The sequence below is a fragment of the Alternaria atra genome, assembly GCF_907166805.1.
Source record: "Alternaria atra isolate CS162 genome assembly, contig: 23, whole genome shotgun sequence".
NCBI classification, from domain to species: domain Eukaryota; kingdom Fungi; phylum Ascomycota; class Dothideomycetes; order Pleosporales; family Pleosporaceae; genus Alternaria; species Alternaria atra.
In genome coordinates this window covers 3,795,277-3,817,773 of record NW_025091321.1, presented here as the reverse complement: position 1 = coordinate 3,817,773, position 22,497 = coordinate 3,795,277, and the positions used below count along the sequence as shown (strand labels likewise).

Sequence of the window (22,497 nt, the reverse complement as noted above, 5' to 3'; positions counted from 1 at the left end):
TTAGATCTGATCCTGTACAAGGGTTGAGGAAGGGTTGCTCACGTTACCCAACAAGTTTGCCTAACGCAGGAGGAATCCGTCTGCATCTCGTTGAATTGATGTACCGCCGTTCCGTCCAGTCATTTGTCTAAATCCCGCGCCATGGATCCTACGGAGCTTCATCTAAAGATCCAGAGTGCGGCGTAGTATGGCAGAGTAGATCCTTCATTCCAGGTCCTGAGTCGGCAACGCATGTTGCTCGCTTCGCGAACACGTTGTCTTGCAGGGGAGAAATGAGCCAAGAGCACCAGCATGTAGCTAACGCCAGGTATATATGAAGAGCAACATCGTCCAAGGGACTTCAGACGCACCAGAGAAGTCCCCTTTCTAGGTCTCTTGTCAATTTCTTTTCTCTCCACGTACACAAGCACGAGTGCGCCATCAACACCGGTCGTTTACCAATATGCGCTTCTTCGATATTACGGCTCTAGCGCTTGTCAGTGGTGCCGGTGCTTTCAAGATTACAGAGCACGACAAATTGGCAGCTCTTGGTCTTGCAAACGTCGGGATTGATGTAGCACAGAATGGTTATCCGAACCCCGGCCAATGCACACTGAAGAACGTAAGAGTTCGACGCGAGTGGTATGATATTCAAACTCCCCGTTCAAAGTACACTTAGTTGACCAGTATCTTTACAGGTCAATGCTCACAAAGCCTGAGAGGCGAAACTATATCGATGCCATCAAGTGTCTCCACTCCAAACCTACTCTTACGCCAGCTGGGGTCGCGCCCGGTGCAAAGAGCCGCTTCGACGACTTTGTCGTGACCCATGTGTTACAGACATATTCCGTCCACGCAACTGTACGTCTAACATGTAGGATATCTTCCAAAGTCAAATTACTTGTTTTGCTCAGTTAATGGCCATGGCAGCGGACGGGGCAACAGGATGTGCTAACACTATTAGGCCAACTTCCTATCTTGGCACCGATACTATATCTGGGCCTATGAACAACTACTGCGTGACGAGTGTGGCTACAAGGGCTACTTGCCATACTATAATTGGGCATGGTGGCACGAAGACCCCGCCCCATCTCCTCTGTTCGACGGCAGTGATACTAGTATCGGAGATGCCGGAGCCTACATTCCCGGAAGGAATTACACTTGCCTGCCCTCTGAAGCAGCGGGATGCCCCATCAAGCTTGAGCCTGGAAGCGGCGGTGGCTGCATTTCCGGTCCTTTAGCAAATTGGACAACAGGCATTGGGCCCATTCAATCCAAGGTCAAGGGAATCAAGCCGAACCCGCAAGCTGACGGTTTGGGCTACAACCCGAGGTGCTTGAGTCGAGATGTCAACAAGCATGCTGCTTACAGGTCAAGGGATGAGGTTATCACCGAACTCATCAAGAACAGCAAGGACATTCTTACCTTCCAGAACCGCATGCAAGGCGATTTCCCAACCGGATACCTTGGCGTTCACAGCGCTGGTCACTACACCATTGGAGGAGATGCTGGTTCCGACTTTTTCAACTCGCCGTCCGACCCCGTAAGTTCTTCTATCACGATTCATACTTACCAAGCAGGCTTGCTGACTCCACTAGGCCTTCTATTTCCACCACGCACAGATTGACCGCACTTGGTGGATCTGGCAGAATCAAGACCTCAAGAACAGGAGGAATGCGATAGCGGGCACTATTACCTTCCTGGATTCGCCACCGAGTCGCAATGGCACGCTGAATGACACGCTGACCCTGGGTCCAATGTTCCAGGACACGTTTAAAAACATCACGATCAAGGATGTGATGAGCACGCTTGATGGGCCATTCTGCTATATCTACGTGTAAATAGGTTTCCGACTACGCATCGAGAATTAGATGTTGTAATGAGTTGCAGTACACAGATAGTTTAATTGGACCCATCTTATCTTGTCTGAAATCCAAGCCTTTCACGATCTATATGCAGATCGTATCCGCTTGCCCTTTGCGATCTATGAACGGCGCCACAATCGCATGCAGAAAGACGAGTTCGCATCAAGCTGGACATGTGGTAAGTGTGCTGATGTCCAAATGATGATGGTTGGTTGTGTTCAGACGCTCATCGTACATTCTTTCCGTGAAGGTTCTAGCGCAAGACGACACCCCACATGGCGCGCTTCTCCCAATATGTCAAGAGTGTACGGCTGTGACATGGTAGGACCGTTGCAACTGGGTCAGATCTCAAAATGTCCCTCAAGCCCCAATTAACTGTGCCCCAAAAAATGACTGTGGTTGACATTGGCCCCTAGGCAAGTGTTTCTGTATCTTTTATGCCTCGGGCTGTGTTTCTCCAGTGCTGGGTGGCATTCTGGCAGGTGTGGTACTATCCAGCCTAGACGGTGCTCGCGGTATTCTGGGCTGGCAATAGTTGTTGGTGATAGAGAGCATCATTACCGTTGTATGTGGCTTCGGGCGTGAGTATTCTCTGCACGTAAATTGTATAGATCTCGCCGACTTGTCACCAATATTAGTATATCTTATCCTTCCCAACTGGCTGCTCGACTCCAAGGTGCTGTCATCAGAGCAACGCCTTCTTGCTCATGTTCGCATCCTCCGCGATAGGGACCAGTCTTGGAATACGGAAGAAACAGCCCTCACGCCATTGCAGGCATTCCTCGCAGTTTTCAGAGATGGACGTACACATCTCTTTCTAACCATCTGTACCGCAAATTGTCTGGCCCTGATCATTTCATACTTCATCCCGACTATGCTCAGGGGAATGGGGTACAAGAGCACCAGTGCTCAGTAAATGATGGTACCCCTCTGGACTTGTGGCTCAGTGTTTCAGCTGTTCTGGCAAGTATCCTTTGTGTAAGAGCAAGCTGGGAAACAGTCGCTAATTGTATACCTGTCATATAGGTCGTGGACTTCGGACAAGACCCAAGACCGTAGGTGGTACAACGCTGGCCTGCTCGGCTTTGCTGGAATCGCTGCACTGGCAGCTATCCTTGTCAGCAAGAACGTGGTCAAATATGCTACGTTGTGCCTTCAGACTGGCGCGATGTACACGACGATACCTCTGTTTCAGCCAACGCGCAAGAGGTCGATAGGTATCGCGTTGGTCAATCGTTTTGGTCATACGAGTTACATCTACGGAAGCTTTCTGTGGCCCAACGCCGAGGGGCCACGTAATTTGAAAGGATCTGCCGTGTCTACTGACGCCTTGTGGCTTGGCGTCTTGATGGCTGCATTGATGCCAGTAATTGCGAACTGCCCACCAAAGCTGCAGCCTGGTGAATTGCTGCACGGACAGGAGGTGTCTATTGCCTGCGACGAGAACCATGAGAAGAGAAATAGGTAACTTGGGCACAGGCGTCAGTCACACTAGCGAAGACATGCGGAAAAATGCGTACGATAGAAGCACGAGCGGATGACACCGAATGTGGATGTGATCGTAGAAAGGGATATTCGATGGTAGGGGTTGGGGACGTGAAAAGGTCCAAGCTTCCCACGGAACGCGTATTGTAGATCCGCAACCTAAACCGGTAAAGTTTGTTTTCTCCCGATCTTGACGTCATTTCTTACGTCCTGCTGAACTCAACGTCTGTGCGCGTCGCGCTGGCTCAAAGCTCGTCTTCGAACTCTACGAAGGGCATTGTCTTCATCTTGTCGTTACCTCCTGCCTACCTAATGCATGTGCAGCACGTTTGAATGTTATGTCGGCCACATGCCGGATTGGTGGTGCGGTTGGTGCCTTTCTATAACGACGAATGTCTGCACGATGTACGCCAATAATGCTGGAAAGCTATCCTGGCCAACCATCTCGGTTTGTTATTACGAGCATGGTCTAGAGTCGCAAGACAAAGTACTGCGAAGTGCAAGGTTCCTTTTGCGTTCATCACTCCCAAATTAGCCTTGAACGGAATTGCCAACGTGCTTAGATTTAACTGTCACTGACAGAGATAGAACTTTTTTTGTGAACTTTTATATCTCAGCGACATGAATATCATGATCACAACCTTTTTACTCCGCTAATTCGTAAAAGACATCCTTTAAGAACATCAAAACTGTAAACACTCACTTCATTACGCAGCATGAGCAGCATCTTGCGCGCCACATTGGCTGAGAAGAGTTCAGCGCATGTTGGGCACGAACGCTGCTGTTGGAGTGAAACACGTTTTCGCCGGCGGATCCCTCGAAGATTGCCACATCCTGCGTACTGTCCGAGGTTCGAGCACAGTCTGCATGACAACTGGGCTTCGCTGTAAACGATCATCACCCGATGGACCCTTTGAGCCATCAAGGTCGTAACCACGCTGACTTCGAGATTTGCTTTCCACCCTGTTGTTGGGCATCAGTGAAATCTTGATCCTCAACAACACTTCGGCACTGCTCTCTCCAAGTACAGCGACGCTTTCATTGGAGCTTTGCGTCCTGTTTTGCTGACTAGGCCTCTGGAACTGCCGATCGCCAATCAATACGATCACTTCGAAGACCGAGACCTACCTAAACAAGAAACGGAGGGCGAACGTATATGTGCGCTCCTGAACCTCATGTTAAAATATCGGGCCTTCTGTGTTACGAACGCTCCTCAGAATGGCATACATCGCCGCTTACTCGGCTACCTACACCCGCGCTGTTGACTCCAACGATCACAGGGCTGACAAATACGAGCCATCTCCGTCCGGGGAGATATGTTCATATGTAGTAACGTGAGAACAGGCGAAGAGTCCTAAGTATTTTTCATGCTACAATTTTCGCCAAGACTTCATGCCAAAGTTCGTCTATTGATCAATATACGTTCAGCGACAAGCGATATCACTGGTGCTTGCTTGTATTTGTGGTCAACTGTATGTACCATACACCTGTAACATCAACTACCGAGACCCTTTTGAATATAAAGTTCAAAGTAGGTCCGAACTTAGAGGCTCTAGAGTTCGCGGGGATCAGCGTTCCCCAGCCGTTGGGCTGATGGGGTTCAACTCGAGGGCGTACTTGGGTTCCCTGTCTTGGCGAGAGGTAGGGTAACAGTTATATAGAAATGAGTATCTAAGCAAGGTATATAATGTTGTCAGATATTTGTTGATGCATGAGTTACTCTTCGAAAATCGCCCTTTGTATTCTTTGTCATGTCGAACGACACCTTCTCAGGCGGCCTAATGGCTGAAGATCCCGCCGTCGCCCAAGGGGCGATGGCGAACGAATATATGTTACGTTGGAAACTCGCCGGAACTCTTTTGGTCTTACTGGCTGTCTCCCAAGTCACCAAGATGATCTACCGGGCTCATATCGACCCTTTGCGAGCCATACCAGGACCTTGGATCAGCTCAGCAACATCGGCCTGGATCCGCTGGCAGCGATGGCATGGCAGACTGTCCTTCGAAGCAGACAAGCTCATGACAAAATACGGATCCATAGTTAGGATCGCACCAAACCTCGTCATCCTAAACGATTCTGAGGCAGTGGAGAGAATCTTTGTGAGGAAGGACCTCGACACTTCTCCAACATCCATACGAGCCCTCCGCGTCGGCGGTCATGACTGGACCGTTACATACCCACAACACCCCATCGCACGCCAGAGACGACATCCAGTAATGATTGCTACCACAACGAAGAACATGAAGCTCTGGCATGATGTCTTTGTAACCAACATCGAGGCCATGGTTCGCGATCTTGCGAGGACAGACGGTCAAAAGTCCGAAGACATTGTATACCACCTACGCATCGCTACCTTAAAGAACTCACAAGTCGTCATGGGCGGCTCGGGAGTTGATCTCGACTGCAGCGACTTTCCCCACGTTATCGGTGAATACAATTTCCTCGTAGTCTGGCGCCTCTGCCTACCAGAGTGGCTGTTCAGATGGCTTCAATACGGCCCTTTCGCACACCCACGCTTCCGTGTACGATCCAGTGATAAGCTTTTTGACCTGGGCGCAGCACTATGTAAACAGGCTGCTGAAGTGGGTGAAGAACCAACTGATAACGTGTACAAGTTGTTCACTGCACCAGACGCCAAATATCCCGTCGAGCAGTCATGGACAGATCCAGAAATTGGTGCGGAGATGGCAGGACAAGTTCTTGCTGCTACTGAAACAACTTCCTCGGCTCTGGCTTTCATATACTACGAACTAGCAAAGAACCCGAGTCTTCAGGAAGAGCTATACAAGGAAGTGGCGAACCATGAGGGTTATGAAGAACTTGACTCTCTGAAGCTCCTTGACGCATGTATCAAGGAGGGTCTGCGTTTCCGCCCACCTGTCGCTCTAACTGGTTCACGCCTCGTACCTGACGGTGGTATTAACGTTCTTGGCCACTACCTCCCCGCCGGCACCGTCGTAACCACACAATCCCTTAGCATGTCCCGCCAGCGCCCGGACCTCTTTCCCGACTTCGATACCTACAACCCCCGACGTTGGCTCGTCGAGGACGAGCACAGTGCTGAGCGGCGGAAGATGCTTGTTCCGTTCGGTGTGGGAGCGAGACGCTGCCCAGGAGGGAACATGGCGACCTACCAGATGCGACTCATCTTGGCAGCGACGTTCAGGGCGTTTAGAGTTGAGGTTGCACCGGAGACGACGCCAGAAAAGATGGCACCGTTTGAGGCGAATGGGTATCGAAGTAGGCATGATCGATGTGATCTGATGTTCAAACCCAGGACGGAGTGATCATGGGTGGTATGACCCTGGATGGTTCATTGTCTTGTTTTATATCTTTCGTTATAGTGCTTTCCCTTGAGCGAAGACTCCAGAGATACGGATGGTTTTTCATTGTAAGTACGTATATAGTGTCTTACTATTGAATACATCTGAGTTCCATGATAGCGCCGGTACTAAGCGTTGTCACTTCTCTTAAACTACGACATGGCCTAATACAAAACCTATGCCCATGATCAAGCAGACCGGCTATGGTGAATGAGATTGTACTTGCGAAAGGTTAGGCGAGTAGCATGTTACGTAGTGGCTGGCGAGACGTATAAGTCCCCTGACTGGCGTTAGCGATGACGCGTAGCTACTGACGTCATCATTCTATCTGCCCAGGTGGGTGTGCTTCTCGAAACACCACCGCATACACACGACGCTACACGCAGGTTTGGCGAAGTCGAGACAGTACACAAACCAAAAAAATCCTCGTTCGTTATTTGCGCACGAGTAGGACACGTATGCGGCTGCGATTGGGCATGGCGGAATCCCCACACAATGCGGGGATAAGTACCTAAGCACCTAAGTAGCGGCGGTCTACTGCGCTTCCGATAGGACTTCAAGTCGCATCTTGACGCAGTCCTCTTATCGACTCAGGTGAACCCGGATTTTTTTTAAAGACTCATAGATCGCTAGGCCGACGTGCATCGCATGCGCGACTGCATCTATACCTAGGCAGCATGGTCACGGTTACGACCGCTCGGGTCCTTATCTCCAAACACCACAGCCGTAACCCATCGCACATCATCGTGCGTGTGATCTGCAAGTGCGATGTTTCGGACGCACCATATGCATCGTCTGGAGCGTAACGAAAGCTTGATAAAGCTTGGAAAGCTTGGTCGCATGCTTGTAAGCCCATGACCACTCATGTCACAGTCCGGCCGATGTGACCCCCTGTTCCTTGTTGAGAGCTCTTGATTGGAGCGTTTGAATTTGGGCAGGTAGGTTTGCTGCTTCAAGGTGGGTGTGATGCATGCGTTGGTGGAAAGTACGAAGGTATATATGCTACCTCATTGCTACTTTGAGTAGAGCAATTCTTCAGCTTCAATTCTTCACAGCACTAATGTTGTAACCCAAATCCTATAACTCAAATCCACACTTCCATCAACCAAGCAGTTCAGTAACATCATGGCATCTCTACAGCGCCTTGCTGTTCAACGTAGCCCAGCATACAAGCCCGCTGGAGTTAAGAGCTACGTCTACGCAATGACCAAGTGTATGTATCCCTTTCATCGTCCCATTTGGTGCCCTCAGACTTCATGGCTAACAAGAGCAGATGGCTTCCATCCTACTAAACCCGGCCCATACTTCCAAGCCAAGGTCATGTCGCAGCAAGGCAAGTTCGGCCGAGTCGGCGGCCGCATGCGATCGCACTATGTTCTCAGAAAGCGAGAGCAAACATCAGCCCCGGGCGGTGCGCAAAGTAAAGCCGCAACCTCAGGCGACGGCGGGGCAACTGAGGGTGAAGTACCTGCAGAAGACATCCAGAACGATTCGTTGTATCTTTGCGAAGTTGGTGTCGGGACACCGGAACAGAAGCTGTACTTGGATTTCGATACTGGGTCTTCGGATCTTTGGGTATGTTGAGCCTGCTTGGGTACTTATGATAAGTGCTAAGATATGTAGGTCTGGTCCACCGAGCTTCCCAAGAACGTCCTCAGCTCAGCCAACCCTTCAAACCAGCAGGTCGCTTTCGATCCTTCCAAGTCAAGCTCGTTCAAGAAGCTCGATGGCGAGACGTGGAAGATTTCGTACGGCGACTCATCATCAGCGAGTGGTGATGTAGGCACCGATGTTGTGAACCTGGGTGGCCTGAAGGTTGAGAACCAGGCTATAGAGCTTGCAAAGAAGCTATCCCAGCAGTTCGCACAGGGCAATGGAAGTGGTTTGCTCGGATTGGCGTTTAGTTCCATCAACACTGTTTCCCCAACCCCACAAAAGACGCCAGTCGACAACATCATCGCACAGAAGACTGCCAAGGAGCAGCTATTCACGGCATACCTTGGTAGCTGGCGTGACACAGATGAAGCCGACAAGGGAGAAGTGGGTGTTGATCTTTCGCGGATTTCGTTCCTTGTCTAACATATCAACAGAGTTTCTACACCTTCGGTTTCATCGACCAAGATGTCATATCCGCTTCTGGCGCTACCGAACCCAACTACGCCAACGTTGACAACAGCCAAGGTTTCTGGCAAATCCAATCTACATCCGCCACCATCAATGGTCAGACTGTTGACCGATCCAACAACACCTCCATCATGGATACTGGTACGACCCTCTGCCTGGTCGATGACGCTCTTGTCGAAGCCGTCTACAAAGCCATACCCGGCGCTCAATACGACCAGAACAACCAAGGCTACGTCTTCCCTGCCTCCACATCCGCGGACGACCTGCCAGAGATCAAGCTCGCTATTGGTGATGCGATGGTGACATTCCAGAAAGAGGACCTAGGCTTTGCTGACGCTGGAAATGGCAACGTGTACGGAAGCATCCAGAGTAGGGGATCCATGGACATGGATATTTACGGCGATGCCGTGCTGAAGGCCATGTATGCGGTAAGTCGTGATGAACTTGATATGATTGATGAACCAGTGCTGACTCGCATTTCCAGATCTTTGATATGAACAACGGTTCGCCGAGGTTCGGTTGGGTACAGAGGAAGGAGGCGACACAGAATACGGCTGCTCCGCCATCGCAGTAGATATTACAGTGTATTCAACAAAGTAGATGCATTCTTTGGTATGTACTGAGGACAAATGGTCTCTTGAGACTTTTTGGAAGAGACTTTTTTCACAGTCATGAGCTCTCCTACATGTCTCAAAATCAGGCATGAAATTCGCATCTCAGTTCCCAGCGGCTTCCATGTGCATCCGGTCTTTACTGAACTTCCGTGAATGCGTTCGCGCACCACTCTCCGCCAACGCGCCATCTTTCAATCTCTCCCAGTTTTCTTGTGCGAGACCATGTCGAAGGGTCATAGCTTTCACGCCGAATCGGCAAGCTTACACCGCGACGAGCTTCCGATAGTGAAGAAACTCCAGCCAAGTCGAGGTGCACTTCCCCTACTGTTGGGCCCAGTCTTGCAGTCTCGGCAGAAGATGTGCCGGAGAGCAGGCAACGGTATAATAGAATAAAATGCCGTTGCATTAAACGATTGTTACTCTCACGCCTCGATTGTCTTTGGTCATGGGCACGAACATGTCGTGATCATATGCCACATCCTCTTCAGTCGTATCAAACAATCGCATGTGTGGTAGCACACGCAGCACCAATGCAGCTAGACACAAATTCAGTTCGCATAAAGCAAGACTAGAAAATCGGTGTTAGCAACCGTCTCCAAATCAGTAAAGATAGGATCTACTCACTTCTTCCCCAAGCAAGCGCGACTACCTTTCGAGAAGGATAGTATACTGCGCTCGGGCTCTTTTCTCCTCTGGTTATTCTCATCCAGCCATCGCTCAGGAGCGAAGGCATAGGAGTCGGGAAAAGCACGTTCGTCATGGTGCGTAATGTAAGCCGACATGCCGATCGCATAGCCTTTAGGGATAACATATTCGACAGGCTTCTTGTTCCGTTCGCCACGATAAAGTAGATTCTCCTCAGTTGGAATACGAGCAGTACGACTAGAGACGCCATAAGATAGTCTCAATCCCTCTTGGATAACTGCTCCGAGATATGGTAGCGTTTCCAGGTTAGACCACCCAGGTAGGTGTAATGGGTCTTCTACAGCATTTTCCAGTTCTTGAGTAAGCTTGGCGAGAATTTCAGGCCTGGTTAGTAGATGGTAAGTGATCACGGCCAAGGCCCAGCTAGTAGTCTCTGTGCCGGCACCCAGTACAGCCTGTGCTTCCTCGCTTAAGCGTTTCGGACCTTTATCCCCAAGAGCGAGATCCGATTGTAAGAGTGAAGCAAATATCGTTGGTCGGTCGTATGTTATGCCGGCGTCCAGATCAGCCTTCGCTTTGAGAACTTTCGCGGGCATCTCGATCTGTAAGTGCTGCACCATCAGTGCGATATCCTTCGGCAAATAATTGACAAAGGTCGTTGCAAGCGCAGCACTAGCCTTGGTCCACGGGAAGAAGCGAAATACGAAGACGGGCTTGAGTACGGACGCTGTTGGCTCTCGGAAGTTTGGGTACCATCCTTTCTGTTCAAGAAACCCGAAGCTCTCGCCGAAACTGTAACTGGATATCGCGTCTGAGGTAAAGCAGCTGTATGCCATGGCGACATCGAATGGCTCATTATCACCGGATTGCTGCAGTAGCTTATCACAGAGCTTTTGAACCAGGGCATGGAGTTCAGGTTCGAGTCGTGTAATCATTGCCCTGGAGAAGAATTTGGCCAAAGGGACCCGACGCAATTTATGTAAGTCGTGATCAGTTGTGTCAAAGCCAGATCCTGCGATACTAAAGAACGTCAGTGAGACTATATCACAGCCAAGTATGAAGTTCGAGGCCTACGAAGAACCGTTAACCTGGTGCACCGGCTTGTCGCGTTTTCGGCTACCAGTAGCATATATCTCATCTGCGAAGCGAATATCATCGCAATGGATTTCGTTGGGATTGATGCGAACGATAGGTCCTGGCAGAGAAACAAAAGATTAGCTTATAGGCTGGCGCTTAGCAGTCAATGGTAAACTCACCATAAACCTTATGCATTCGACCAATCTCCTTCGTATAGCAGCCAAACTTGATGACATCGTAGTAGAACTCGGGCAGGTACGTCGCTGCTGCTAATTTTGGTCCAGGGATCGTACTCAACGGATGGAACGGCGAGATGTTGTAAACAGCTTCTAGGAACTTGAATGCGAGCCAGACACCCGCGAGACCCAGCACGTAGCCCACTGGAGGAAACCATGTCCCTGACGGCGACTGAACGCCCGTTGAGTTCATGTTATGGGACGATGTGGTGATTCTGATCCTCTTCTCGCGTAAGGAAACATTGCTTTTTACCCTGAACCTGCAGCCCACACAGAAACAACGCTATGCCGTTGCGCTGCAGGCCTGAAGCACCTCTGCGGCAAACGCGCACATCTAAGTGGGGTGAGGTCTCTGGGCGCGCACATTGGAAACACGGTTGATAGCCGTTACCTGATTACCGTTATGCGGGAACCGAGAACCTTGGTAATGCCCGACATGTGATAGAACAGTCGGTGTGGACGCTATCACGTAAAAGGTTGGAGTGGTCGTTGAACTTGATGGTCTAGGCTCAGGTAAGTGCGGTGCGGCTCGTCTCGAGTCATGTGAACACAAAATCTCGATTTAACCCTAGTCATTCCCGAGTGGACTCTGATGGCCGGTGTAACTAATTCGGTCTCACATTTGACGTTTCAACAGATGTTGACCGTTGGAGTACTGAAGTCGTTGCAAAATTTGCCAGGGAAAGCTTATTGTCATTCGTCATGCTCGTAAGCAAGGCTTTGATTCGTCTCATGCCACGTCAAACCCGAAGGCGTCGTTGGATTGTACATATCTTATTCCACCAATTCTCTTTATTCTGCCTTCAAGACGACCTGGGTCTAGGTGTAACCATCTTTCCCCTCGCCGCAAGCGCAAGCCAGCCTGCAATGAGACAGGCACCACCAATTGGTGTAACGGGTCCCAAAGACTTGTACTTCTTGGCGTCTAATACAAGGAGATATATGCTTCCAGAGAACATAGTCATACCCGCAGTGAAGAGCGCCATTGCGATTGTATTTCCCGGTGCGACGACGGAGGTCATAGTCAGGACAACGGAGTGAACGAGCTGTTGAAATCGTTAGTAAGAATCATCGACTGCAAAGATGAGGGGATGCGGTGTGAGGAGAGGGGCAACGCGTATGAGGGGTGAGAAGAGGTGTACCTGGTATTGAGCAGCGGTTCCCCAGCTCGCGATGAGCGCTGGATCCCTGATCCGTTGCTTGAGCCCATGTGCACCGAAAGCGCCGAGCGCAACGCTCGAAGCACCGAGCAGGGTGCCGATCGTCCAGAAAGGCGACATGGAACTGTAGGTTGTGCCGTAGGATTTACTACTGTAGCCTGATTCGTAGATGGGATCGTGCGATCGGGATTTGCGAGATGACGAGGATGAGGATTTCTTGGAAGAAGACATAACAGCAAAGAGTGTGTTTGGGGTGGAGGAGGTGGGATAGCAAGATCTGAGGGAAAGCCGCGGTCTGCGGAGCTTCGGAGGTGTGCGTTGTCTGATTGGTCTGTGCACACAAAGACGGGAAGTGGAGTGTATGAAGGTTGTACATTTGTGGTGGTATCGTAGATGCTGAAGTTTGCATCCTCCTATATTTTCAACGCCATAACGCCGTTCTGATGCAAATGGGATGCCGCGAGTCTCACGAAAGATGCGACCAGATTGACTCCCACAGCGTCCCATCGTCCGGCACCTAGTCCGAGTCGATATCCATGACTTCTCCGCCCGCCTGTCTCTGTGGTGTTGCCTTCATTGCGCTTGTAGTAGCTTTTCTTTTTCCTTTCCCGGTCTTCTGTTCTGTCGCCTTTATTTCCTCTTCGGAGATCAGAGCACCGTCGACACGTAGGAAACCCTTGCCCTTGCCCTTTCCATCCATTCTACCATCTACATCGCGTATCCTCACCCGTAGCTCTCCTTCCACTTTTTCTCCCTCTCCGTTCACCCACCAGCCTCCTTCATCCGACAACCGTCCATCCCAACCCTTCTTCATTTGACCAGATTCTTCCGAATGCCATGACCAGTCTGCGGGCAGACATTCCTTGAGTATACTAACGGGGAAGGTGTTGAGATGTGCGAGCGTAAGATGGGTCTTCGCTTGGTCCGTGATATGAGCGGTCAGGTACGCATTTCGAGTTGGGCGCCACACAATGAAGGAGGCAGTAACCCAGAAAAACGGCGCTGCGTATTCATCGACGTGTCTGAGTAGCAACGGTTCGGCAGGCGCATCATCATCGGAACTAGATCCGTTTTGCTGTTGTGATTGTGACCTTTTAGATTTCGAGGCTGGTGCAGTTGGTGGTGTGCTATTCAGTTCCACTTCTTCGTATGCGAGGACCACACCCTTTGCAGGTGGGAAGTAGGTGAGGAGTAGCGGTGATAGTACGGTTGCACACACGGCTGAGAATGGATCCGCAAGACATGAAGGCGGGATACAGACGTATTGCGATATACGTTCGGTGTAGAATAAGGAAGCGTCTTCACTTTGTACTGGCGCCATTTTCACGAAGAGGCAAGTGAGTTCCGTCGCGTAATGTGGTTTGCGATCGCGTTGTCGCGGAAGTGCTGAGCTTGGAAAAAAGTTGGAGATATCGGCGCGTGCAGATACCGACATGTGGGGGTTAACGCTAGAGTGTATACGGTTAGTCATCACCAGCATATATGAGTGGACAGTGAAGGTGGCATAGAATTTCAATTAGAAGACGCTTCATGACAGCATCCTTAGTGTTCAGTATATTTTCCGATCTATACGCAAGTCCAACGCCAAATATCACCATATCAGAGCAAGCGCCGTCTGTACAACGCTCATGCTGTTGCTAATGTTCAGCTCGCCCTGGACGTCTGTTTTACACTTGATTCCTCAGCGAATCTGGAGCACCTCATCTTCGTGATCCCTTGTCAGCTTCCTTCCGCTGAATCTTAGTAACCACTCGCTGGAGAGCTTGCTTGATTTCACCCTTCTTGAACTGCGACAAGTCGTAGTAGTTGGGTGAGATGTCCTGGCAGAGGTTAGTATTACATTTATCAGCGAAGGTATGGTATCTACTTACCATTAACCACTCAGGCTTGACCGAAGTCACTGTACGAATGTAGTTCTTGGTCGTCAACACAAACTCGTTGTAGATGACCCATTCACTGTCCTCAGCAAGAACAGTGCTAGGGTGCAAAAGAACGTTCTGCTCGTCCTTGACGGTGATGTAACTCTTGCCGTTGCCATCGCGTTTGGCGACTTGCATGAAGAAACCAGCCACGAGTGCACGCTGAATGTTCTCGTAGTACTTCTTGTTCTCGAATGGCGTCGACATCAACTCGAGTTCTTCACGCTCCATTATGCGCTTGAGTTGGAGACGGACATTGTCAGCTTGCTGCAACGCTCGGTAGGAGAGGAAGTGGTCGTGGCACCACTGCTTCGGGTTCGCTTGTGCCTCTTCGCTCTTAAAGGCGTGGTAGACGTTTAGCATGGTAAGCTGATCACCCTTTGGATGTGCGAACAATTCCTTCATCTCGTCTGCTCGCTTTCGGTTGTTGGCCGGACGCACGAAGATTTGGGGTACAGAGAGTAGCGCAGTGAGCGACAAAATCTCATTCGAACAGTAGAACTCGGGTGAAGTGATGAGCATGACTGCTAACGCGGGATCCAGAGGGAACTGCGAGGCAAGTCCTCCGAGTGTGGTAAGCTCACCCTCGTCATCGAGACATGCCAAGTAGTTGAGCTCTTCCAAGGCACGCATCAGCGTTTCAGGCGCAGGTGGGTCCATGAGATCGAAGTGTACCAGATCGTCGACTCCGAGCTTCTTCAGTTCGAGAACGGTGCTTGCCAAATTCGATCGTAGAATTTCGGGGTAGGTTTGCTCGATAAGCTCCTTCTTGAAAGCTTGCTCGGTGTACAGGCGGAAGCATTTACCAGGCCGCGTACGTCCCGCACGACCAGCTCGCTGCTGGGCAGAGGCCTTGGAGATGGGTGAAACCAGGAGAGATTCGACACGGATACGAGGGTTGTAGACTTTTTGCTTGCTGAAACCAGGGTCCACGACGTAAACGATACCATCAATAGTAAGAGATGTCTCAGCGATGTTGGTGGAAACGATGACCTTGCGTCCAGGACGGCCGCCTGGTGTTGAAGGTGGAGGCGCAGGGTTGAAGATCTTCTGCTGCTGCGCAGGTGGCAAAGTTCCGTACAGCGGGTATACCACAAGTGGGCCAGCACCACCTTCTCTGGAAAGATCTTGAGCTTCCAGATTTATCTTCCTGCATGCGTCCTCAATCTCTTCTTCACCAGTCAAGAATAGCAGAATATCGCCTTCGGGTTCGGTGGCGTGGATCTGAAGGACGGTGCGTAGGGCGGCTTCGACGTAGTCTCGCTCGGGCGCAGGTGTGTAGAAGACCTCGACGGGGTGGGTTCGTCCAGGAACGGCGAGCAGCGGGGCGTTGTGGAAGTACTTCTGGAACTTGGTGGCATCGAGTGTAGCACTCATGATGATGAGCTTGAGGTCCGGCCGCCTCAAGACAACCTCCTTCAGCAGACCCATCAGGATATCTGTAGCCAAGGTTCTCTCGTGAGCCTCGTCGAGAATGATGGTACTGTAGCGAGTAAGGTTGTGGTCGTTCATGGCCTCGCGCAACAACATTCCGTCTGTCATGTACTTGAGGATGGTATTCGGGCCCGTCTTGTCCTCGAAACGAATGCTGTATCCGACCTCCTCGCCGAGCTCAACATCCATCTCCTCAGCTACACGCTGGGCGACAGACATGGCAGCGACACGACGCGGCTGGGTACAGGCCACCATCTTGGCATTCTCCTGCGGCAGGTCGTCAAAAAGGACGAACTGCGGGATCTGAGTCGTCTTTCCGGAACCCGTCTCACCGACGAAGACGAGGATTTGCGACTCCTGGTAGAGCTTGAGGAACTCATCGCGCTGCTGGTGCACGGGCAGGTCTCGCCTCTTCTTGAGGATGCTCATGTACTTGCTCGAGAGCGGCCTTCCGGTGAAGGCGTTGTTGGGGCCATCTTCGGCGGCATTTGCCTGCGCCGTAGTTGTCGCATGGCGCTTGAAGCCCTGTAGTCCTGACCCAGTGCCGTTGTACTCGCTCTTGACGGGCTTCTCGTCGTTCCAGTGCGCCAGGTAGGGATTCGCCGCTGCGTCCATATTGCCTTGGCCGTTGGATTCCGTCTTTACACGCTTGGCGCGGGCACTGTCGTCGTCGCCGTATTCGCGCTTCGTCATGGCAGTCATAGTTGTGAGTGGCGTCGTTTGCGCGTGTGTATGTCGACTGCAATCGCCGTCCCAGAAAAAGTTATGCGACCGGCCAAAGTAGCTCCACTTACCGCGACTTCTCTAGCTTGGCGCGAACGACGACAGGCTGCAAGGCACCACAGCAGAATCCACACGCAGCCATGTAGTAAATATATCCTTCTCCACCGCTGGTGGTCCCTTTTGTCTATCCCACGCCATTGCCGCTGTGATCACGTCGAACCTCCCCTGTCGCGCGCCCCAGCATTGCATTCGCGACTCCGCTGACCCCGCGGCAGTCCGCAACATTCACCAACTTTTTCTTCCACTGACGCAATATTCCCATATTGGCCCGACTAACTCCAGATACCGCTATGGACTATTCTGAAGGCATGGACGAGTCTGCGGCCGTCTTTTACATCGGCCAGCACGAGTCGAAGCGGACCCTGCATGTCTCGCCCGAATTGGTTCAGCATGCCCAAGATCTCGGAGTAAGTGCCTCGAAGACTTGCAGGGACCCTGACTGACAATCTCCAGTATGATATGCTTACTAGCACCATCACCAACGACCACTTCCAAAACCGCGTCTTGAGTCTCCTCAACTCCTACACCCAGACCCTCGCCGAGTCGCAATCTCAACCGCTGCCCTTGATACCTGCATTGGACAACTTCGATACACCGCTCACCCCGAACGACATCATCGGTCAATTGGTGGCATTTACTAGCTCGTGGATCGATCTGTCCTCACCAGACCCTATTATTTCGCACCTGTCGCGACAGGTCTTCCACCTCGAGGTCGCCTATGCAGCATTCTGTGGTGTTACCAACCTTGTCATTCCTGGACCGAGACTCACTCACGGACAGACCGGCGTATCTCAGTATGCTCGATCAATCAAGGAGGCGCTGACCACTGGGTCTTACATCCAGTTGCACGTCCAACTACCCATGGATGGAAGGCAGTCAGACTCCAACGCCGACGACATGGGAGACCTAGCGCGCTTTGCAAGGCCTGAGTTCGAAGCGAGCAGTCAGGCAAAGAACGTCGATTCTTGGAGCTCATGGGATGCTTGGAATACAATCCGATCCATCTGCAAGTACCACAACAGATTGTCCATTATGCTTGATCTCCCGCGTCGGCTTCCATCATTAGCTGTCCAGTCACGCTGGTTCTCTGAGCCTGTAAGACTACTCAACCTATCGGCGTCGTCTTTCCTTGTCAATGCCCGCCAATCCTTCGTTCTGTCCAAAGCACACCAGGTCTTCATCTTCCGTTGTATGCGTCTGCAGCGCGGACCTTGGTTACTCGTCTCGGATGTCGGCCCACTGCCAGGTATCGATGACCCGGACATGATAATGTCGTACTCCACAGGTCATCTGTCCCCTCGCACAGTAGAGGATGCACCGAGCCCTGGGGCTTCAACAACAGTCGCACCAACTCCAGCCGAGGCAGCTGAAATCGCAAAGAAGCTTCCTAAGAAGAGCAGTAGCAGTAACGACCCAACTCCTCACTTGAGCTACATGCGATACCTCCAGCGCAACCAACCCCCTAAAAGCCAAATCGAACGGTTTGGTGGTGGGTTCCAAGATTATCTACAGAGCCCGTTGCAACCCCTTACGGATAACCTTGAGTCTATCACATATGAGGTATTCGAAAAGGATCCGATCAAGTACGCTTGGTACGAGCGGGCTATTGCTCAGGCGCTGAAAGACTGGCATGCCGAGAGCAGATCGACCAGTTCCAACAACGGCGCTGTCGTGGTTGCCGTTGTAGGATCAGGTCGCGGCCCGCTTGTAACACGTGCGCTCAATGCCAGCGCGAGCTCCGGTGTACCCATCCAGATTTATGCCATTGAGAAAAACCCCAACGCCTACGTCTTGCTGCAACGGCATAACATTGAGACATGGGGAGGACGTGTCACTGTCGTCAAGACGGACATGCGAGCCTGGAAAGGTCCAACACTTCCAGACGGTACTTTCGGCAAAGTGGACATACTCGTCAGCGAGCTTCTTGGATCTTTCGCCGACAACGAACTGTCCCCTGAGTGTCTTGATGGTGTTCAGCACGTTTTGAACCCAACTCATGGCATCTCGATTCCGTCCAGCTACACTGCACACTTCACCCCTATCTCGACCCCAAGGCTTTGGTCAGACCTGTATACTAGGAGTACTAGCGTTGATCCAAATGCTTTTGATATCCCCTGGGTAGTCATGTTGACTCAGTTCGACTACCTCTCTACTGAGTCTCAAGAGACGATTGCTTCTCAACAACTGGGCAATGGTACTAAGATGCAGCACTTCAATCTAGAGGCCCCTCTCACACCAAACGTGCGAACAGCGTGGGAGTTCACTCATCCCCTCCCACCTTCCGTTCTAGCTCAATCCTCACTGCGCAAGGGTGGTTCAGCAATAGGCGGCGGAGGCGGCTTCAGTGGAGGTGACGGTGCGAACGAACATAACCTACGCTACTGCCGCATCGCCTTCCCCATCCAAGAACCCGGTGTATGCCACGGTCTCGGCGCATACTTTGAAACTGTACTCTACAGCGGCTCTGAAGGACCTGTGGAGCTAAGCACAAATCCCGTTACTATGGAACAGAAGAGCAAGGATATGATTTCTTGGTTCCCCATCTTATTCCCGCTCAAGGTATGTATTTGTCATATATGTATCGGAAAAGAGGACGAGGACAAGGACTAACGTGATGTGTAGAACCCCATGCAGCTCCCCGCCAACTCAGAGGTTGAAGTCAGTTTCTGGAGGCAAACGGACGATCGCAAGGTGTGGTATGAGTGGCTTGTTGAGAGCTACATGACTGTCAATGGACAGAGGATACGATTGAGTGTTTCTGATCTTCACTCGAGCAAGTCAAATGGTTGCATGATGTGAGAGGGATATTGATAGTGTTCTCTTATGTCTGCTAGATACCACCTCACTCACGAGGCAAAAAGTTGATGATTATCTTGCTTGGCCAATTTTACCCCAGGGTTATGTTTACATAATTATGGGTATCGCTACTGCAATGTCGCGACAACAGGTTTATGCACGAGGCTGAACGTATTGATGTCATGTAGCTTACGATGAGATACCAAATCGCTCGCACGCTAGAGTTCAGGATATCGCTTATGATTCGTGGTATCTCAAACTGAAAATAGTTCTCCTTTGCGCCATGATCGTCTTCCTGGTGTACGCTCTGTCCAGTTGTCCTAGTCTTTTTCTAACCAAGCATACTCGCATCAACCCTTACAAGTACTCCTTCTTCCGTCCTGTCCTTGTGTACTGGTTGAGATGCCACTCCACATCCCCCTCCTTATTATCCAGTGTTCCTGCCCTAATCTCAAACAACCTCATACTCATCCTCGGACCCACCTCCGCCAGCTCAACAGACTGGAACCCAGTCTTGACAAAGACGTGATGTCGGACCTCAATAGTATCCTCGATGTTTTTGAACGTGACAACACGGTTTCCGACCTTGGCTGTGGCTTCCCGAGGTGGGAAAAGGTGTTTCAGGATTTGTACGCAGCGTTCTCCTAGCTTGGTGGAGAAGCCTTCGAAGATGAGGTGGGGGTAGGATTCGGAGACTGTGCCGCGGGAGGCGTTGGGGATGTCGGCGCGAAGGACTACGTTGCTGGAGAATGTGAGTTTCTGGATAATACTGAGGCAGTGGTGGGGAGCTTACTGTAATGAGAAGCTGGCCGTTGGACCATGGGGGAAATGCGATACTGTCAAGGCGGTGGGTGTACCTCTGTGCTCGTGAAGCAGCACTATGTCGCTCAGTCCACCTGATTTTGCGCTCTCGACGAGGTTTGGCAGAACCATGTTTCCGCGGTTCAATCGTATCGCTGTGGGTAACTACGACCACTTTAGTTCATGCTCTACAAGCATGTTGTTCCAAAACTGACCAGTAACCTGATTTCTTTGGCAAAAGTTCCCAATCTACTCGAAGGATCTATCCCAGCGTTAGCTTTTCCGTTTCTTCCCCATTTTTCCTAGGCTTCTGTACCTCTCGAAGTTGTGACCAATATCCTCGGGTCTACGACACCCGACAGTTGCGCATACTCGTCGTCCAGGCCCAACTCTTCCTCGGCTGTCCTATCCGCCCTGCTCTCATCGTACTTGTAATCCTGTCGCAGGGTCTGGTCCTCGGCGACATCTTTAGACAGCGGCTTGCCGCTGGCGAGGGAAGCTTTCAGCGCTGCTCTTTTCGAGGCGAGCTCGGCATCGCGCAGGGTCAAAGCGCGGCGGTACAAGTAGTCGCGACGTTCCCTGGCTTGTTTTCGGATCATAGTGGCGATATGTGACGTGTGGTGGGAGAATTATTCCAGGCGCAATGTTGAAGTTCGAAGTTCGCGACGCAGCGACGAAAAGAAAAGTGGGTCGACTGAATGAGCTTATCGATAACATAGGACCAATGCGAACACTCCCGACTTCCGGCAACTGAGCAGAAGAAACTTGTCTTCTGAATGTTGTACCCATAATATACCTTGTGGCAGATGCGTACGGCACAGTAGGGGAAATCCAAAGACGCGTTTGTTTTTCCCCTTGCGACTACAACATGGTTCACTACCCCCACAGTCACAGGCCCTCAGTGCGTCCGCGCAATGGTCCTCAAAGATATCGCTAGATTCACGGCTGGTACTACTATCTACCTAGCGTTTACGGCAGACGGGTACAAAACAGTGGGAAAGCACAAAGAACCGCTCTCTTGAGTGCGCTTCCACGATCTCCCGATCCCAAAAATGCACGCGCAATGATCCAACACCACGAACGCCTCTGAGATATATCATCCTCCTTCTTTACCCAAGCGGATCTTCTCGCTCATCGTCGAGCACCTTGGCGCAGTAACTGGTGAGGCGACGACGCCACAGCAAGCTGAAGTAGAAGCTTTGCGAGCCATTATGGAGACATGGGCTCGAGATCGTTATCCCAGCACTCGTAGAACGCCGCCCAGTGACTACCGAAGTCGGCGTCAACTGGGCCCTGAAATTCGCCAATGAGATATCCAACGCCGCGGGTTGCCTCGCTGTAGAAGTTGCAAGCATGTGCTGCCTCCACATGGTAGCTGGTGGGATTTATGTACCAGCCATCCTTCCTATCCGATGTGATCACGCGAACGTTGTTGTGACCAGTGACCTCGAGCTGATAGACCTTGCCTTCGCCATCGGTAACGCACCCGACGTCTCTGATGAAATTTAGCAGCAGTCCAAAACAATTTTCGTGTTTGCTTACTTGGAAAGCTCAGAAGGTATGAAAGGCAAGGCGATGGCGCAGGCGACGAATAATACTGTGGTGAAGTGCATTGTTGTCGATTTAGTCAGGAGCTGGAGCTTGAGGAAATTGAGGTTTAATATATGAACAAGTTGTAACTAGTGACACATGAAGGGTACGCCACAACCAATTTCATTCGCGTTGTACAAACGGGAGCTAATAGGAAGCTGAGAGGCAACCAAGAGAGAGCTGAAAGAGAGCTCATTCTACCCGTTCGAGACCCTGAGAGAGAGCTAGTTCTACCTGTTCGAGACCGTGATAGCGTCCTCCTAGCATGGAGTCTAACCACGGAACCGACGATAAAAACAAAGAAAGCATTTTCGAACGTTCGAAGCCTACACTAGGTAGGACATATACATGAAGCCTCAATGCGGGGGGTTGTAACAGCTCCAGAAGTTAGGCGACTTCTTCCAGCGCCGCTCGTTCCTTGTGACAACTTCACAGCGTCCAAGTCTATCGATAGTATCATCAACGCCGCTATTGCAGGAACCGGAGTCGACAGCGCTAAGCAAACATTAGCACATAGCTGTACTCGTATGCGAAGCAGCTCATTTCTTGTGAATTGTATCTCAAACACTAACCCTGAAAGTATATGCCAGATTCGTTGCTTACAGAGATCTAAGATTAACGACAAAGTATCCTTCAGGGTGTGCTCTAGTTTTGCATACAACTGGT

The 22,497-nt window shown here is 51.1% G+C and overlaps 10 protein-coding genes across 10 annotated transcripts; 4 read left to right on the top strand and 6 right to left on the bottom strand.

Annotated features, from left to right (window-relative positions):
* Window positions 1-442: 442 nt before the first annotated feature.
* On the top strand, window positions 443-1,820 carry ALTATR162_LOCUS4819 (uncharacterized protein; the record flags this gene model as incomplete). The annotated part of the gene is made up of 4 exons (XM_043312434.1): window positions 443-621; window positions 678-840; window positions 944-1,522; window positions 1,578-1,820. The coding sequence occupies 4 exons, from the start codon at window positions 443-445 to the stop codon at window positions 1,818-1,820; spliced, it is 1,164 nt and encodes a 387-aa protein (XP_043168369.1).
* A 3,260-nt stretch (window positions 1,821-5,080) lies between these two features.
* On the top strand, window positions 5,081-6,616 carry ALTATR162_LOCUS4818 (uncharacterized protein; the record flags this gene model as incomplete). Its single annotated transcript, XM_043312433.1, has 1 exon — window positions 5,081-6,616. The coding sequence occupies one exon, from the start codon at window positions 5,081-5,083 to the stop codon at window positions 6,614-6,616; it is 1,536 nt and encodes a 511-aa protein (XP_043168368.1).
* A 1,161-nt stretch (window positions 6,617-7,777) lies between these two features.
* On the top strand, window positions 7,778-9,350 carry ALTATR162_LOCUS4817 (uncharacterized protein; the record flags this gene model as incomplete). Its single annotated transcript, XM_043312432.1, has 5 exons — window positions 7,778-7,865; window positions 7,926-8,227; window positions 8,276-8,692; window positions 8,743-9,204; window positions 9,261-9,350. 5 exons carry the CDS (start codon window positions 7,778-7,780, stop codon window positions 9,348-9,350), a joined length of 1,359 nt encoding a protein of 452 aa, XP_043168367.1.
* Window positions 9,351-9,795: 445 nt separating this feature from the next.
* ALTATR162_LOCUS4816 (uncharacterized protein) lies at window positions 9,796-11,541 on the bottom strand (the record flags this gene model as incomplete). The annotated part of the gene is made up of 4 exons (XM_043312431.1): window positions 9,796-9,958; window positions 10,015-11,055; window positions 11,110-11,230; window positions 11,292-11,541. 4 exons carry the CDS (start codon window positions 11,539-11,541, stop codon window positions 9,796-9,798), a joined length of 1,575 nt encoding a protein of 524 aa, XP_043168366.1.
* Window positions 11,542-12,151: 610 nt separating this feature from the next.
* Window positions 12,152-12,739, bottom strand: ALTATR162_LOCUS4815 (uncharacterized protein; the record flags this gene model as incomplete). The annotated part of the gene is made up of 2 exons (XM_043312430.1): window positions 12,152-12,394; window positions 12,491-12,739. 2 exons carry the CDS (start codon window positions 12,737-12,739, stop codon window positions 12,152-12,154), a joined length of 492 nt encoding a protein of 163 aa, XP_043168365.1.
* A 286-nt stretch (window positions 12,740-13,025) lies between these two features.
* Window positions 13,026-13,829, bottom strand: ALTATR162_LOCUS4814 (uncharacterized protein; the record flags this gene model as incomplete). The annotated part of the gene is made up of 1 exon (XM_043312429.1): window positions 13,026-13,829. One exon carries the CDS (start codon window positions 13,827-13,829, stop codon window positions 13,026-13,028), a length of 804 nt encoding a protein of 267 aa, XP_043168364.1.
* Window positions 13,830-14,208: 379 nt separating this feature from the next.
* On the bottom strand, window positions 14,209-16,563 carry ALTATR162_LOCUS4813 (uncharacterized protein; the record flags this gene model as incomplete). The annotated part of the gene is made up of 2 exons (XM_043312428.1): window positions 14,209-14,328; window positions 14,380-16,563. The coding sequence occupies 2 exons, from the start codon at window positions 16,561-16,563 to the stop codon at window positions 14,209-14,211; spliced, it is 2,304 nt and encodes a 767-aa protein (XP_043168363.1).
* Window positions 16,564-16,934: 371 nt separating this feature from the next.
* Window positions 16,935-19,443, top strand: ALTATR162_LOCUS4812 (uncharacterized protein; the record flags this gene model as incomplete). The annotated part of the gene is made up of 3 exons (XM_043312427.1): window positions 16,935-17,051; window positions 17,098-19,203; window positions 19,267-19,443. 3 exons carry the CDS (start codon window positions 16,935-16,937, stop codon window positions 19,441-19,443), a joined length of 2,400 nt encoding a protein of 799 aa, XP_043168362.1.
* Window positions 19,444-19,797: 354 nt separating this feature from the next.
* Window positions 19,798-20,840, bottom strand: ALTATR162_LOCUS4811 (uncharacterized protein; the record flags this gene model as incomplete). Its single annotated transcript, XM_043312426.1, has 4 exons — window positions 19,798-20,182; window positions 20,234-20,406; window positions 20,457-20,503; window positions 20,558-20,840. 4 exons carry the CDS (start codon window positions 20,838-20,840, stop codon window positions 19,798-19,800), a joined length of 888 nt encoding a protein of 295 aa, XP_043168361.1.
* Window positions 20,841-21,450: 610 nt separating this feature from the next.
* Window positions 21,451-21,854, bottom strand: ALTATR162_LOCUS4810 (uncharacterized protein; the record flags this gene model as incomplete). The annotated part of the gene is made up of 2 exons (XM_043312425.1): window positions 21,451-21,736; window positions 21,784-21,854. 2 exons carry the CDS (start codon window positions 21,852-21,854, stop codon window positions 21,451-21,453), a joined length of 357 nt encoding a protein of 118 aa, XP_043168360.1.
* Between the last annotated feature and the right edge of the window lie 643 nt (window positions 21,855-22,497).